The sequence below is a fragment of the Hyla sarda genome, chromosome 9 (genome assembly GCF_029499605.1).
Source record: "Hyla sarda isolate aHylSar1 chromosome 9, aHylSar1.hap1, whole genome shotgun sequence".
NCBI classification, from domain to species: Eukaryota; Metazoa; Chordata; class Amphibia; order Anura; family Hylidae; genus Hyla; species Hyla sarda.
In genome coordinates, this window is record NC_079197.1 from 36347460 (window position 1) to 36361878 (window position 14419).

At 43.5% G+C, this 14419-nt stretch overlaps 1 protein-coding gene across 1 annotated transcript in view; it reads left to right on the forward strand.

Annotated features, from left to right (window-relative positions):
* The first annotated feature begins 2352 nt into the window (after positions 1-2352).
* PTGS1 (prostaglandin-endoperoxide synthase 1) overlaps positions 2353-14419 on the forward strand; it is a 90313-nt gene continuing 78246 nt past the window's right edge. Inside the window, exons 1-2 of the mRNA XM_056537954.1 lie at positions 2353-2470; positions 2562-2630. Of these exons, the coding sequence (XP_056393929.1) occupies positions 2464-2470; positions 2562-2630 (76 nt within the window). The 5' untranslated portion in view covers positions 2353-2463. The remainder of the gene's footprint in view (positions 2471-2561; positions 2631-14419) is intronic.

Consider the following 14419-nt stretch of genomic DNA (forward strand, 5'->3'; position numbering starts at 1 on the left):
TTCATTTCACATGTATATTTTTTTCTTTGGCGGTAGTTGTATAAAAGTATTTAATTATATATTGTATATTTAGTTTTAATGAGCAATTATGGGTTCCACCACTCCTTTTGGTTGTTAATATAGATATCTGATATATATTTTCATCATGTTTCTTTTGATTTATATGCCATCTTCTTACCTTTTGGTCTACTTTATGCTGTGCCAATACTTTTACCCACTTGCAAGATGGTTCCGTGTCGTCGTGCGCTCTGTGTGGATGAGGTGCCGGGGGGTGTCTCTGCCTCTTCGGAGACGCCGCAGTAATGCGGCCTCTCTGACGTGGCGGTTGCGCACTTCCAACTTTACGGTCGCTTTCGGTGGATGCGCACGGAGCGCCCGGTAATTCGCATGTGTTCTACCATTCAAGGGGCTATATACAGTCACTCCCACACCCCCACCTCGCTGCTCCTGAACAAAGCAGGTCAGCAAAACACGTTGGATGGTGAGGCGGGGGGGTACGCAAGTGACCGGCCACATGCACTAGCACTTGTAAGTCACTGTTTACATGGGGAATGGGTGCAATATTGTTACAGGGCAGTGTTGTGAGGGGGTGTATTTTTGTATTGATCGATTGATGGGCATTTATCCTGTTTACATGTCCTCTACCTCCTGCCTTGAAGTTATATTGGGTCATTATACCCTTTCATTATTCAGTTTACATTATTTATTTCCCTTACTTGGAGATCTGTGACTGTTAGCTATGTAGTGCAATACCAGACATCCCTTATAGGGGAGTCCTTATTGATTTATGGCTGGTTCTTGTGTTCCCCCTCCTATGTATTTTTAACATGTCTTGTGCATTTATGTCATTTTATGGGATTTATGTGGGGTATTGATTCCTGTCATTTATTAGTGTATCCAATAATGATTTATATGTTTAATCATGAATTTGTGCATGTTGTTTTTTACCAAGTGAGGTCTTTTTGTAGGATTATATGCTTGTTTTCAAAATCTCATAGTGAGTTTGCATATTGAATTGGTCACTATATTTGTAGGCTTATTGAAAAGAAATATGCCTGTGTGACTGTACCCTTAAGAGGTACCATGCTGCAAAAGGGGCAGGGAAGTGCAACAAAGACGATCCAAGACGATATTCCGAATATGAGCCATAGACATTGTATTAAATCTACAAATTGGTAGATAAAGAAAAATTAAGGGAATAGGAACCACAGGAGGTAACGAGCAATTGTCCGCGGCCGTAGTCACAATATCCCCTTAACGACGCCGGACGTAAATGTACGTCCTGGTGAGGTGGTACTTAACGCACCAGGACGTACATTTACATCCTATGCATAACCGCGAGCATCGGAGCGATGCTCGGGTCATGCGCGGCAGGTCCCGGCTTCTGATAGCAGCCAGGGACCCGCCGGTAATGGCGGACATTGTGGATGTCCGCCATTCACCCCTCAGATGACATGATCAACACAGATCACGGCATCTGCAGCATCGCGGTCACTGAAATAGATGATCGGATCGCCCGCAGCGCTGCCGCGGCAATCCGATCATCCAGAGCGGCAGACGGAGGTCCCCTTACCTGCCTCCGCTGCCTTCCACAGGTTTTCTGCTCTGGTCTGCGATCGAGCAGGCCGGAGCAGAAGATGACCGATAATACTGATCAGTGCTATGTCCTATACATAGCACTGAACAGTATTAGCAATCGAATGATTGCTATAAATAGTCCCCTATGGGGACTATTAAAGTGTAAAAATAAAAGTAAAAAAATTTGAAAAACTCCCTCCCCCAATAAAAACGTAAATTGTCCCATTTTCCCTATTTCACCCCCAAAAAGTGTAAAAAAAATATTTTATATACATATTTGGTATTGCCGTGTGCGTAAATATCCGACCTATTAAAATAAAATGTTAATGATACTGTACGGTGAACGTCGTGAACGTAAAAAGAAAATTTCCAAAATGTATAATCTATAAATATATAATGTATAAATGTATAAAAAATGTATTAAAAGTTTTATACAAGCAAATATGGTATCAATGAAAAGTACAGATCACGGCGCAAAAAATGAACCGTCACACCGCCGCTTATACGGAAAATGAAAAAATTATAGGTCTTCAAAATAGCGGGATTTTAAACGTACTAATTTGGTGAAAAAATGTGCGATTTTTTTTAAGAGCAACAGTAATAGAAAAGTATATTATCACGGGTATCAGTATGAGAAAAAAAAAAAGGACTCAAAAATACAGGCAGTGAGTATAGAAATGATAATATCATTTATTATAATATCTTATAGAGCACTGCAAGGCATGAACATTTTCTAACCCCATTTTTTTTCCCACTATGCCAGACCTACTTGTTGCAGGAGGAAGGTCTGAGTGGAGGAGGGGTTGTAGTCAGAGTGCTGCTGCCTGAAATGTGAAGCGTCCCACACTGGTCGTTCTTTATGTAGGATATAACATAACTGTGGAGATGGCTGGTAAGTTCGCTCCAGCTTCACTACACAGCTGCTTATTCTGGATACACACGTAAAATGTATCTGCTTCATATGGACTCTTTCTGTATTCCAGGAGGATACTTGTTTCTGTCCTTAGTGATCATCCTGAACATTTCCTCTTCATTCCAAACCTCCAACACAGGTTAGTAAAGTTCTATTCTTTTTTTTTTGGTTTCCTCTTGCCCTCTGACAACATGCTTAACCTACTTGGCTTCCATTACAATAAGTCCTAGGCTATGGCATAGATATATTAGATCAGTGTTTCCCAACCAGGGTGCCTCCAGCTGTTGCAAAACTACAACTCGCAGCATGCCCGGACAGCCTTCGGCTGTCCGGGCATGCTGCGAGTTGTAGTTATGCAACAGCTGGAGGCACCCTGGTTGGGAAACACTGTATTCGATTTTAAGCTCCACCGGAGAGGGGCTGCTAGTTGTAGTTTTGCAACAGCTGGAGGCACCCTGGTTGCGAAACACTATTCGATTTTAAGCTCCACCGGAGAGGGGCTGCTAGTTGTAGTTTTGCAACAGCTGGAGGCACCCTGGTTGGGAAACACTGTATTCGATTTTAAGCTCCACCGGAGAGGGGCTGCTAGTTGTAGTTTTGCAACAGCTGGAGGCACCCTGGTTGCGAAACACTATTCGATTTTAAGCTCCACCGGAGAGGGGCTGCTAGTTGTAGTTTTGCAACAGCTGGAGGCACCCTGGTTGCGAAACACTGTATTCGATTTTAAGCTCCACCGGAGAGGGGCTGCTAGTTGTAGTTTTGCAACAGCTGGAGGCACCCTGGTTGCGAAACACTGTATTCGATTTTAAGCTCCACCGGAGAGGGGCTGGTGAGGGTGCATACTGTGTACAGAGCTGAGGAGTACATAGGTGTAAGATGTATGAATGCTCTGCACAGTGCATTCCATAGTGAGAAGCGTTGGAACACGCTTAGTACAGAAGTCTCAATGTTGGGAGAACAGCAGCTTTTCCATCTCTTTAGCTCATGTTACATAATATCGTTGCTACTTACAGAGTGGGTTCGGAAAGTTTTTTAGACCCTTTAACCTTTTTCACATTTTGCAGACTTTAGCTAATATAAAATAAAAATTCAAGTCCCCCCCCAATCATGCTGCACTCCAGATTGTTAGAAATCTTGGTTAGTTTGCTAAGGACTCAGCATTTTTCCGTTTTTGCATTTTCATTTTTTCCTCATCACCTTCAAAAAATCATAACTCTTTCAATTTTGAACATAAAATTCCATATCATGGCTTATTTTTTGCGCCACCAATTTTACTTTCCATTGACATTATTCATTTTGCCAAAAAATCCAGTGTGAAACGGAAAAAAAAAATCATTGTGCGACAAAATTGAAGAAAAAATGAAAAGGGGGGTGATTCAAACTTTTATTAAGGAAGGGGTTCAATGACCTTTGTTAACTTTTTTTTTCCACTTTTTTTTTGCATTGTTAAAGCTCCCATAGGGGACTATAACACTGCACACACTGATCTTTTACCCTGATCCCTGCAAAGCCATAGCTTTGCATGGATCAGCGAGATATGGGCTCGATTGCTCAAGCCTTGTGCTCAGGCTTGGAGCAATCAAACGCCGATCGGACGCGACGGAGCAAGGTAAGGGGACCTCCGCTCGCGTCCTAGCTGATCGGGACATCGCGATTTTATCGCTATAGTCCCGATCAGCCCGACTGAGCTGCCGGGAAGCGCTTACTTTCATTTTCAGTGCGGCGATCAAAGTTGAAGGGTTAATAACGCGCGGCACAACGATTGGTGCCATGCGCTGTTAGCCCAGGGTCCCGGCTATGAATAGCAGCCGGGACCGACCCGGTGTGATGTGGGGTCACAGCGTGAGCCTGTTTTAAATACCGGGACCGGGCGCAGGTATGCCCTGCGTCCTTAAGAGGTTAAAGGGGTACTCCGGTGGAAAAAGTTTTTTTTTTTTTTTTTTTTTTTTTTTTTTTATGAACTGGTGCCAGAAAGTTAAACAGATTTGTAAATTTCTTCCATTTAAAAATCTCAATCCTTTCAGTACTTATTAGTAGCTGTATGCTACAGAGTAAATGCTTTTCTTTTTTAATTTCTTTTCTGTCTGACCACAGTGCTCTCTGCTGACACCTCTGTCTGTATCTGGACAGTTCCTGATACGGGTATCAGGTGTCAGCAGAGAGCACAGTGGACAAGACAAAAAAATAAATTAAAAAAGAAAAGAATTTCCTCTGTAGCTTACAGCTGCTAATAAGTACTGGAAGGGTAAAGAGTTTTTTTTTAATAGAAGTCATTTACAAATATGTTTAACTTTCTGGCACCAGTGTATTTTGAAAATTTTTTTTTTTTTCCACTGGAGTACCCCTGTAAAAAGGGAAAAATTTCATATAGCATTGACATACCGTAAGTGTTCAGACCTTGTACTTAGCTGAAGCAAACAGAGATGTTCGACTGGGTTCAAGTCAGGGCTCCAGCTGGACCACTAATGGAGTTGTCTCAGAGTTGTCCCTAAGGTTAGGTTCACACTATGGAATTTCCGCCAGCAATTCCACTTTGAAATTGCAGGCAGAAATTCTGCTTACTAAAATGTAAAGTGTAGTAAATGGGTTTCCATTCATAAATTCACACTTCGGAATTTGTGAAGTGGAATATGTGAATGGAAAATCCGCTTGGAAATTTCCGCCTAAAGAATGGCGTTGCTCATTCTTCAGGCGGAAATGCTCGCGGAACACATTGCAGTCTATTGGAGACTGCAGTGTCCACACGGTCCTAGCGCCGACTGATTCAGTCAGTGCCGGCCGCACTCGGAATCTCCGGCCGGAAATTTTGTGCCCAGAGATTCCACAGTGTGAACCTAGCATAAGGGTCTATGCACACTGCAGAATTTCCGCTAGCCGTATTGCACAAGTGGAAATTCAGAAGTGTGAATGGGAGTGCGAAATCCCATAGAAGTCTATGGGCTTTAAGTTGAGGCAGAATCCCGCAAGCGGAAATTGTGCTGTGTGAATAGACTCTAAGCCAATCCTATATTGCCTTGGCTGTGTGCTTATGTTCATTGGGGTACATTTATCAAAACCTGTGTAGAGGAAGAGTGGTGCAGTTGCCCATAGCAACCAATCAGATGGCTTCTTTCATTTTTAAATTGGCCTGTGAAAAATGAAATAAGCGATCTGACTGGTTGCTATAGGCAACTGTACAACTCTTCCTCTACAAAGGTTTTGATAAATCTTCCCGATTGTCTTGTTGAATGGTGAATCTTTAGCGCTGCCTGAGGTCCAGAGCTCTCTGAATCAGTTTTCCAAGGTTCAAGAATATATTTGTACTTTGCTCCATTCAGCTTTCCTTTAACCCTGACAGTCTCCCTGTCATTGCCACAGAAAGACACCCGACAGCATGATGCTACCACCACCATGCTTCACTGTAGGGATGGTCATGGGAAGACGATAAGCAGTGCTTGGTTTTCTCCAGACATGATGCTTAGAATTGAGGCCAAAAAGTATAATCTTGGTTTCATCAGACCACAGAATCTTTTTTCTAACAGTCTGAGAATCCTTTAGGTGCATTTTGCAAACTCCAGGTGATCTTTCCTGTGTGTTTTACTTAAGAGAGTCTTCTTTGTTGGCCCCTCTGCTGTAAAGCCCAGATTGGTGGAGTATGGCAGTGATGGTTGACCTTCTGGAAGTTTCTTCCAACTGCACACAGGATCTTCTTCATCCAGAACAATTGGGTTTTTGATCACTTCATTATGGAGGCCACTGTGCTCTCTGACTTTCAGTGCAGCTCAATTGGGGGAAACTATGTTTTTTTGTGGTGAAAAGGTACGTTCACATGCACAGTATCCTGCACAGATTGGAGTCAGAGTCAGTGGATGCAATTGTTAGGAATTTATCATTGCGACTATTTGACAAAAAGTCGCAAAAAAAGTAGCAAATCTCCCAATTTAGGTGCAAGTCACCGCCAGGCAGGGACCATACTTAGAAGAATGACTAGGCACAGGCAAATGGTTTAAAGGGGTACTCCGCCCCTGGCATCTTATCCCCTATCCAAAGGATAGGGGATAATATGTTAGATCGCCGCGGTCCCGCTGCTGGGGACCCCGGGGATCGCCGCTGCGGCACCCCGCCATCATTACAGAGTTCGCTCTGTGCGTAATGACGGGCGATACAGGGGCCGGAGCAGCGTGACGTCATGGCTCCGCCCCTCATGACATCACGGCCCGTCCCCTTAATGCAAGTCTATGGCAGGGGGCGTGATGACCACCACTCCCCCTTCCCATAGACTTGTATTGACGGGGTGGGCCGTGACGTCACGAGGGGCGGAGCCATGTCGTAACGATGCTCCGGCCCCTGTATTGCCCGTCATTACGTGCAGAGCGATCTCACTCTGCGCAGTAATGATAGCGGGGTGCCGCAGCGGCGATCCCCGGGGTCCCCAGCAGCGGGACCCCGGTGATCTGACATCTTATCCCCTATCCTTTGGATAGGGGATAAGATGTCTAGGGGCGAAGTACCCCTTTAACCCCTAGAGGACACACTGCCCTTACATGTCTCTCTATATAGTACACAACTACAACTCCCAGCATGCCCTGAGTTTCAATAAATATGAATATGCTGCTGCTCCCCCAACAAAAAAAATCAGTCCAAAATTGCTAATTTTCGCATCACATCTCAAATTAAAAGGTAAAAAAAAAAAAAAGTGAGCAGAACATCTCATATACATACAAATGGGACCGTTACAGCTCATTGCACAAAAATGAGCCCTCATACAGCCCAGTATATGAAAAATAAGAAAGTTATAGGGGTCAACAGAGAGTCATCAATGCAATACAGCAGCACTCAGCACTTAACGGGGTACTCCGGTGGAAATTTTTTTTTTTTTTTTAAATCAACTGGTGCCAGAAAGTTAAACAGATTTATAAATTACTTCTATTAAGAAATCTTAATCCTTACAGTACTTATTAGCTGCTGAATACAACAGAAGAAATTATTTTCTTTTTAGAACACAGTGCTCTCTGCTGACATCTCTGCCCATTTCAGGAACTGTCCAGAGTAGGAGAAAATCCCCATAGCAAACATATGCTGCTCTGGTCAGTCCCTAAAATGGACAGAGATGTCAACAGAGAGCACTGTGCTCATGATTCAGCAGAGAGCACTGTGTTCCAAGAAGAAAATAATTTCCTCTGTAGTATTCATCAGCTAATAAGTACTGGATGGATTAAGATTTTTTAAAGAAGTAATTTACAAATCAGTTTAACTTTCTGGCACCAGTTGATTTAAAAAAAAAAAAAAAAAAAAAAAAAAAAAATAATCCACCAGAGTACCCCTTTAACCAGTCACTTTTCCTTTCAGTTAGAAATGGACTGTGTTTCCGCGAGCTTTGTATTGCACAGACAAATTTATCATATGCTCTGTGTCATTTTTATAAATTTGACGCACATCAGCACTTTCGCAGCTGGAAAGTTTTGACTGTAAAACAAGTCTACCACAGACAATAATAATACATTCCCCCAATGTTTTAGCAATCTTCACCAGATCTTCTGTGGCTCCATTCAATCCTGTCTCTGAACTCTACAGGCCATTCTTTCCACCTCATGATTTTTGATTTGTAATGTCAGCTGTGAGACCTTATATAGACAGGGCTGTGTCTTTCTTAATCATGTGCAGTCATCTGAATTTACCACAGGTGACTCAGATCAAATTGTAGAAACATCCTAGAGGTGATCGAGAGAAATAGGAGACCCCAGAACAACATTTTAATTATCATAGCAAAGGTTCTGAATACTTGTGTCCATATCATTTTTTTTAATTATAATTATTTTTTAATAAAATGTTATTTCCATGTTCTTATTTTGGAGTACAGAATGATGGGAGGAAAATATATATATATTTTTAATTTTAGCACAAGGCTGCAACAAAGCAAAATGTGAAAAAAGTGACAGCGTCTGAAAACTTTTTGAATGTGTTGTGTCTGACTATTGGATATAGGATGGGCCCTCACTTTTCTTTGTTTCTTTTTTTAATCAATTCTTTTCCTTTTTTTTTTAAATAACATAGTACAGAAACATCATACAGTTTGGTAACAAAAAGTAGCAGAACTAGTGCAATGATCAGGTCAGATCTTATAGAAGACAAAGATATGTTGACAATGCACGTAGTCTTCACGATCTTAATAATCCAGTGGTATATGATAATGTGCACTATCCTGTAGCTTGCAGTGTCAGTGAAGGCAAGGCATATAGATGTCTCCATAGTCTAGGTGGTTAGAAATTGCACATTGTGTATTACCTAACAGTAAACAAACTGTAGAATACCAAGAGTGAAGAGAAAGAGAACAGAAGAGAGGGGAAAGAGTTTAAGGAGGGGAAGGAGGGAGCCAGGTTGAGACAGATTAGCCAGAAGGTGGTGGCTTTATTGGTGAGCCATGGGGCCCAGAGTTTGCTGTAGTGACCATATAAATGGTCTTCCCAACTACTCAACTTCTCCATTTTACAGAGTTCGGAGTCTTTTTGTAGCCATTGGGCAATGGTAGTAGGACGTGTCTCCAATGTAGCTGTTAAAGTGTTTTTGATATGGACATTAGATGCATAACAAGGTGGATCTGTAAAAGCGTATGGTTACTAGAAAGCATTCCCAGTATTAGTTTGGGAAGTAAGTGTGATAGAACAAATGCAAACCGTGTTTAACCGGCGACCAACTTTAGACAAAAAGGGCCCAATTTCCTCACAATTCCACCAAATGGGAGAGAGTGAGCCAGCCACGGTTTCACACCTCCAAACATGTGTTAGTGCTCGAGAGACCCCAATGGGTCAGGTGTCTTGTACAGTATAGTAAGGAGCTTGTAATGGCCTTCTTGATACTTAATGCAATGTGAGAATCTGTGTTAATGACACAGGATTATCTCAGGGTATTGGGTGGTCAATGGCAGCCGTTCTAACAAGTTAGGTTCAACCCTAATAGTGTATACTTTCAAGAGTGCCACACACATCTGCCTAATCAGATGGGATTGTAGAAAATTGAAACATAAGAATGGTACCAACAAATAGAGCTTATCTGGGGATTGGGGGTGGGGGGGGGGGGTTACCTTCACAAAGGGCCTTTAGAGGGACATATGCAAGGGTGTCATAAACTGAGCCATTGGTATGCATGTGAGGATGCATTGCAAACAGGACTAAGTGCTTGGTAATGTATAGTAGGTGGTAGTGTGTTTCGGGATGCGACCCTTTAGTTGTTCCTTTCAAAAAGGAACTTGTGATGTCTGAAAGTGATATTTTGGAGTGGAGCCGCAAAGGCCTAAGATAGGAAAAACCACTTGCTTTCAGTTAAACCCGTTGTAGCGTTTGACTCTGCAGAAAACTGGTACCGGAAACTATCTTGACCCATCTCTGTAGGTGATTAGTCTTGAACAGATTGTAATGCCTGGAAGGCCTCTGCCCCTCTGTGTCTTCTGCTTAATCAAAAGGGTGTACAGGGGATAGGATCAGACCATAGTAAGTTGGTCAATAGACATTTCCACTGAAGAAGATAGATGGCTGGTAGTCCAATCGGGACCATACCTAGTACATACAAGACTGAGGGGATAATGTATGTTTGGAGTAAGTCCTTCCTTCCCACCCATGATAATGAAGTTTCAAGGTATCTAGCAGGCATTTCATAATGGTAAGGAGTGGAACATAATTTAATTTGTAAAGTCTATCTAAAGATGTGACTATCTGAATGCCAAGATAGTAAGGGTAAAGGGGGCAGTAAGGGTAAAGGAGGAAGTAATTTGCAGCCGCCTTGCCTGGAAATGTGGGACAGAAACATCTCAGACTTACTATGGTTGACCTTAAAGTTCGAAAGACTACCAGAATTCTATAAAAGATACTGGAGTTTAGGTAGTGCTTTATTCGAGTTGGTGATAAAGAACAATAGTCTCCATCATTAAACTATAGATTGGAGGAGAGAGAGGGCAACCTTGGCACGTCCCGTTGTCACTTGTAAAAGGTGGGGACAGAGTGCCATTGACTCTAAGCTTTTCACTAGGCACCAAGTACAGTGAGAGAGGAGGGAAATAAAATAAGTGTAATACATTTGACATGTAGTCCCATGCCACTCAAATACCATCTCAGTGTCAGTACTGAGAGGTAGTAACAGGACACAGGAAGAATTAGCATGGTGAATGGCCACAGCTCTATTTAAATTACAGGAATAAACAAGCACAGCAGTCAGACGAAGTGCTAGGCCTCTGGGATTTAAGATGTCTGACATACAGACCAAGGACAGCAATAATGGGGTGGCATACTTTGGATTGCAATGCCAGTACATGATAAAGGCACCAATGCTACTAGTACTAAACATCCTCATTCTCGTGCTTCCCCACCGTGTCCGCCTCTAAAGAGGCCTGTGGAAAATGAAAGAAGCAATCTGATTGGTTGCTATGGGCAACTGCACCACTCTTCCTCTGCACAGGTTTTGATAAATCTCCCCCTATATTCACTCATACAGGTGCACATAGCATGGATTTACTATCAGCTGAGTAAAAGCCTGAAATGTATCACAATGCCAAAAGAAATCCAGCACTGTCCTGTGAAACATCACCTACTACGGACATTTAGGACATGAAGAGTATAGACAAGGAAGAAAAAGATCACTGCAACAATAAGCCAAACAATAACAGATAAAATAAAGGGACATTCTTCCATGAGAATAAACCTACCTTAAGCCCTATTTACAGGAATAGTCTCTGAAGGCATTATATAGGTCTCCACCCAGCATTAATTTTCAGAGCACTTGATAACCTTTACCCTTAGCCACACACAAATGACCCAGGGGCACCCAGATTATACATATTGCACTTTCTGTGTTTTTTCACTTTAATCATTCCAACTTTGATCCCTCCATTGCCCTCGGCTAATACTCACCCGACCCCAGGACACCTTTCTTACAGACCAATATTTAGCTTTTTCTGGGACCCTGCACATGGAGGGGCAAGCTGTGCATAACTAGCTTGCCCCCTGACTGGTGAGCAGTTAAGGGGTTAAGAAATATACAGGCAAGGTTTTTAGCCCCCTCCCCCGCCTGTAAAAACTTGTTGTTAACTATAGTGGTATGTCCCATGGGTGGGGGGGAAGGAGTGCACCAATCAGTGGTGTAATAGTTTCCCGGGCTTTCAGGGGCCCTCCCCTGGGTATTTATAGCTGTGGTGCCTCCCTTCCCCCCCTCAATCTGCCCAGGACCCGGAGTTTTGCCCTCCCTCCCTCCCTTTTTGTATCTCTGTTTATTGTAAGTCACAGCTTGGCGGTAAGAAGACGGTGAAAGCGGGGTCAACCCGGGGTAGACCTCCACACAGGACAGTGTGGCAGCACCTCTCGGGTTGGCAAGAAGCCAATCGGTGTCTTTGTTACAGTTAAATTGTTATTTATATAAGTAATTTTATAAATAAAGCTGTGGCCGATCCCCACCCATAAAAAAGTTGAATTGTTGTTGTGTCAGTTATTATTTAATTAATTATTGTAATAAGGGGGAGGGGTAGTTATAGCCTGCTAGGAGCTAATTGGGTCTCAACAGTCCAGGGTCCCTGCACATAGGGTCATCCCTCTGATGTACCCCTTCTACCTGTGTCTCAGTGGCCACATTTCTCTAGCATAAATGGAGAAGTTTTTTAGGCCACTAGTTTGAAGCTAAAAAGTCCTTTTCATGGTGAGATATGGGCCAGCACTATTTAATGCTACCCATTCCTCAAATGGGCTAAACATTTCTATAGTTGATATATGCAAATGATGGAATGATTATGAGGAAAAATGTAAGTTAGTCAATATAAACAGTCAAACAGCTTTACTTTACATTTACTTCAATGTCATCAGAATGTGTCCTTAAAGCTACACATTTTTACCAAATATATGCCTGTCCCTATATTTCCCTCCAGGCACAGTCTCCTTGCTCGGAGGACAACATTTTTGAACAGGGCTAAAAAAGTCACCCCTTCACACCAAGGCACCATACACACCAAGGCACTTAGATGGTCACCCCTCCATACCATTGGACCATACCTGTGATAGGTTACCCCTCCACACTAAGGTGACATACCTGAAATTGTTACCCCTCCACACCAGGGAGCCATACCTGATATGGTTAATTCTCCACACCAGGGGGCCATACCTGAAATGGTTATCCCTCCACACCAGGGAGCCATTCCTGAGATGGTTAATTCTCCACACCAGGGGGCCATACCTGATATGGTTACCCCTCCACACCAGGGGGCCATACCTGATATGGTTACCCCTCCACACCAGGGGGCCATACCTGATACGGTTACCCCTCCCCACCAGCAAGCCATACCTGATATGGTTAATTCTCCACACCAGGGGGCCATACCTGATATGGTTACCTCTCCACACCAGGGGGCCATACCTGATATGGTTACCCCTCCCCACCAGGAAGCCATACCTGATATGGTTAATTCTCCACACCAGGGGGCCATACCTGATATGGTTACCCCTCCACACCAGGGGGCCATACCTGATATGGTTACCCCTCCACACCAGGGGGCCATACCTGATACGGTTACCCCTCCCCACCAGGAAGCCATACCTGATATGGTTAATTCTCCACACCAGGGGGCCATACCTGATATGGTTACCCCTCCACACCAGGGGGCCATACCTGATATGGTTACCCCTCCACACCAGGGGGCCATACCTGATATGGTTACCTCTCCACACCAGGGGGCCATACCTGATATGGTTACCCCTCCCCACCAGGAAGCCATACCTGATATGGTTAATTCTCCACACCGGGGGGGCCATACCTGATATGGTTACCCTTCCACACCAGGGGGCCATACCTGATATGGTTACCTCTCCACACCAGGGGGCCATACCTGATATGGTTACCCCTCCACACCAGGGGGCCATACCTGATATGGTTACCCCTCCACACCTGGGGGCCATACCTGATATGGTTACCCCTCCACACCAGGGGGCCATACCTGATATGGTTACCTCTCCACACCAGGGGGCCATACCTGATATGGTTACCTCTCCACACCAGGGGGCCATACCTGATATGGTTACCTCTCCACACCAGGGGGCCATACCTGATATGGTTACCTCTCCACACCAGGGGTGCCACTCTCAAGGGGGGTGCCATGGGCGGACTGACCCGCCGCTGCTGCTGAGGTCTGGGACAGTATTACATATTGCTGGACTTGCTGGTCTTATTCTTATAACATTTTAAGTGTCCTTCTTGATGGTGTATATTTGCGCAATAAAATCAGGACTTGCGCAAAATTTGTACGTGTAAAGAGAAAAGACGCAGTTGATAAATCAATGTCCACCCCATAATCAGCTTTAGAATTCCACTTGTAAAGTTCTATAAAAAATAACACAAAAATACACGCAAAAAACGGAATTGCACAAACAAGAGTGCACAATATAGACAGTGAAAATGGTGTATATATAACGATAAATGCCCCCCATAGAGGATATACAGGATACAGACATAAGGCAGCTATGAGGGTGAGGGCATAACATAGAAAGCAGCTCCAGGATGGCATGTACAGTATAGGGTATGAGGAGCCATGGAGGTCACATATAGATCATTACACGGGGATGGATGATATAACCTGTAAAAAGCAGGATAATATATACAGCATGATAGAAATATAGCACTAAGATGGGGAAGAGACAGATAACTAGACTCTATATACAGTATATGTATAGATCTACAAACAGGGGACTTATACCCCATACACTGCAGGGTCAGTATATACAGCGCTGAGTTGGAGGTGAGAAATAATGACGACTCCATGTACAGCGCATACCAGGGAAATCTATATACTGCAGGATCAGTATACTGCACTGATATGGAGGTTATATACAGATCCCTGTCATTCATGTAAAGGAAGGGGAACCAATAACTAGTGTTGAGCGCGAATATTTGAAATGCAAATTTTTACTGCGAATATCGGCA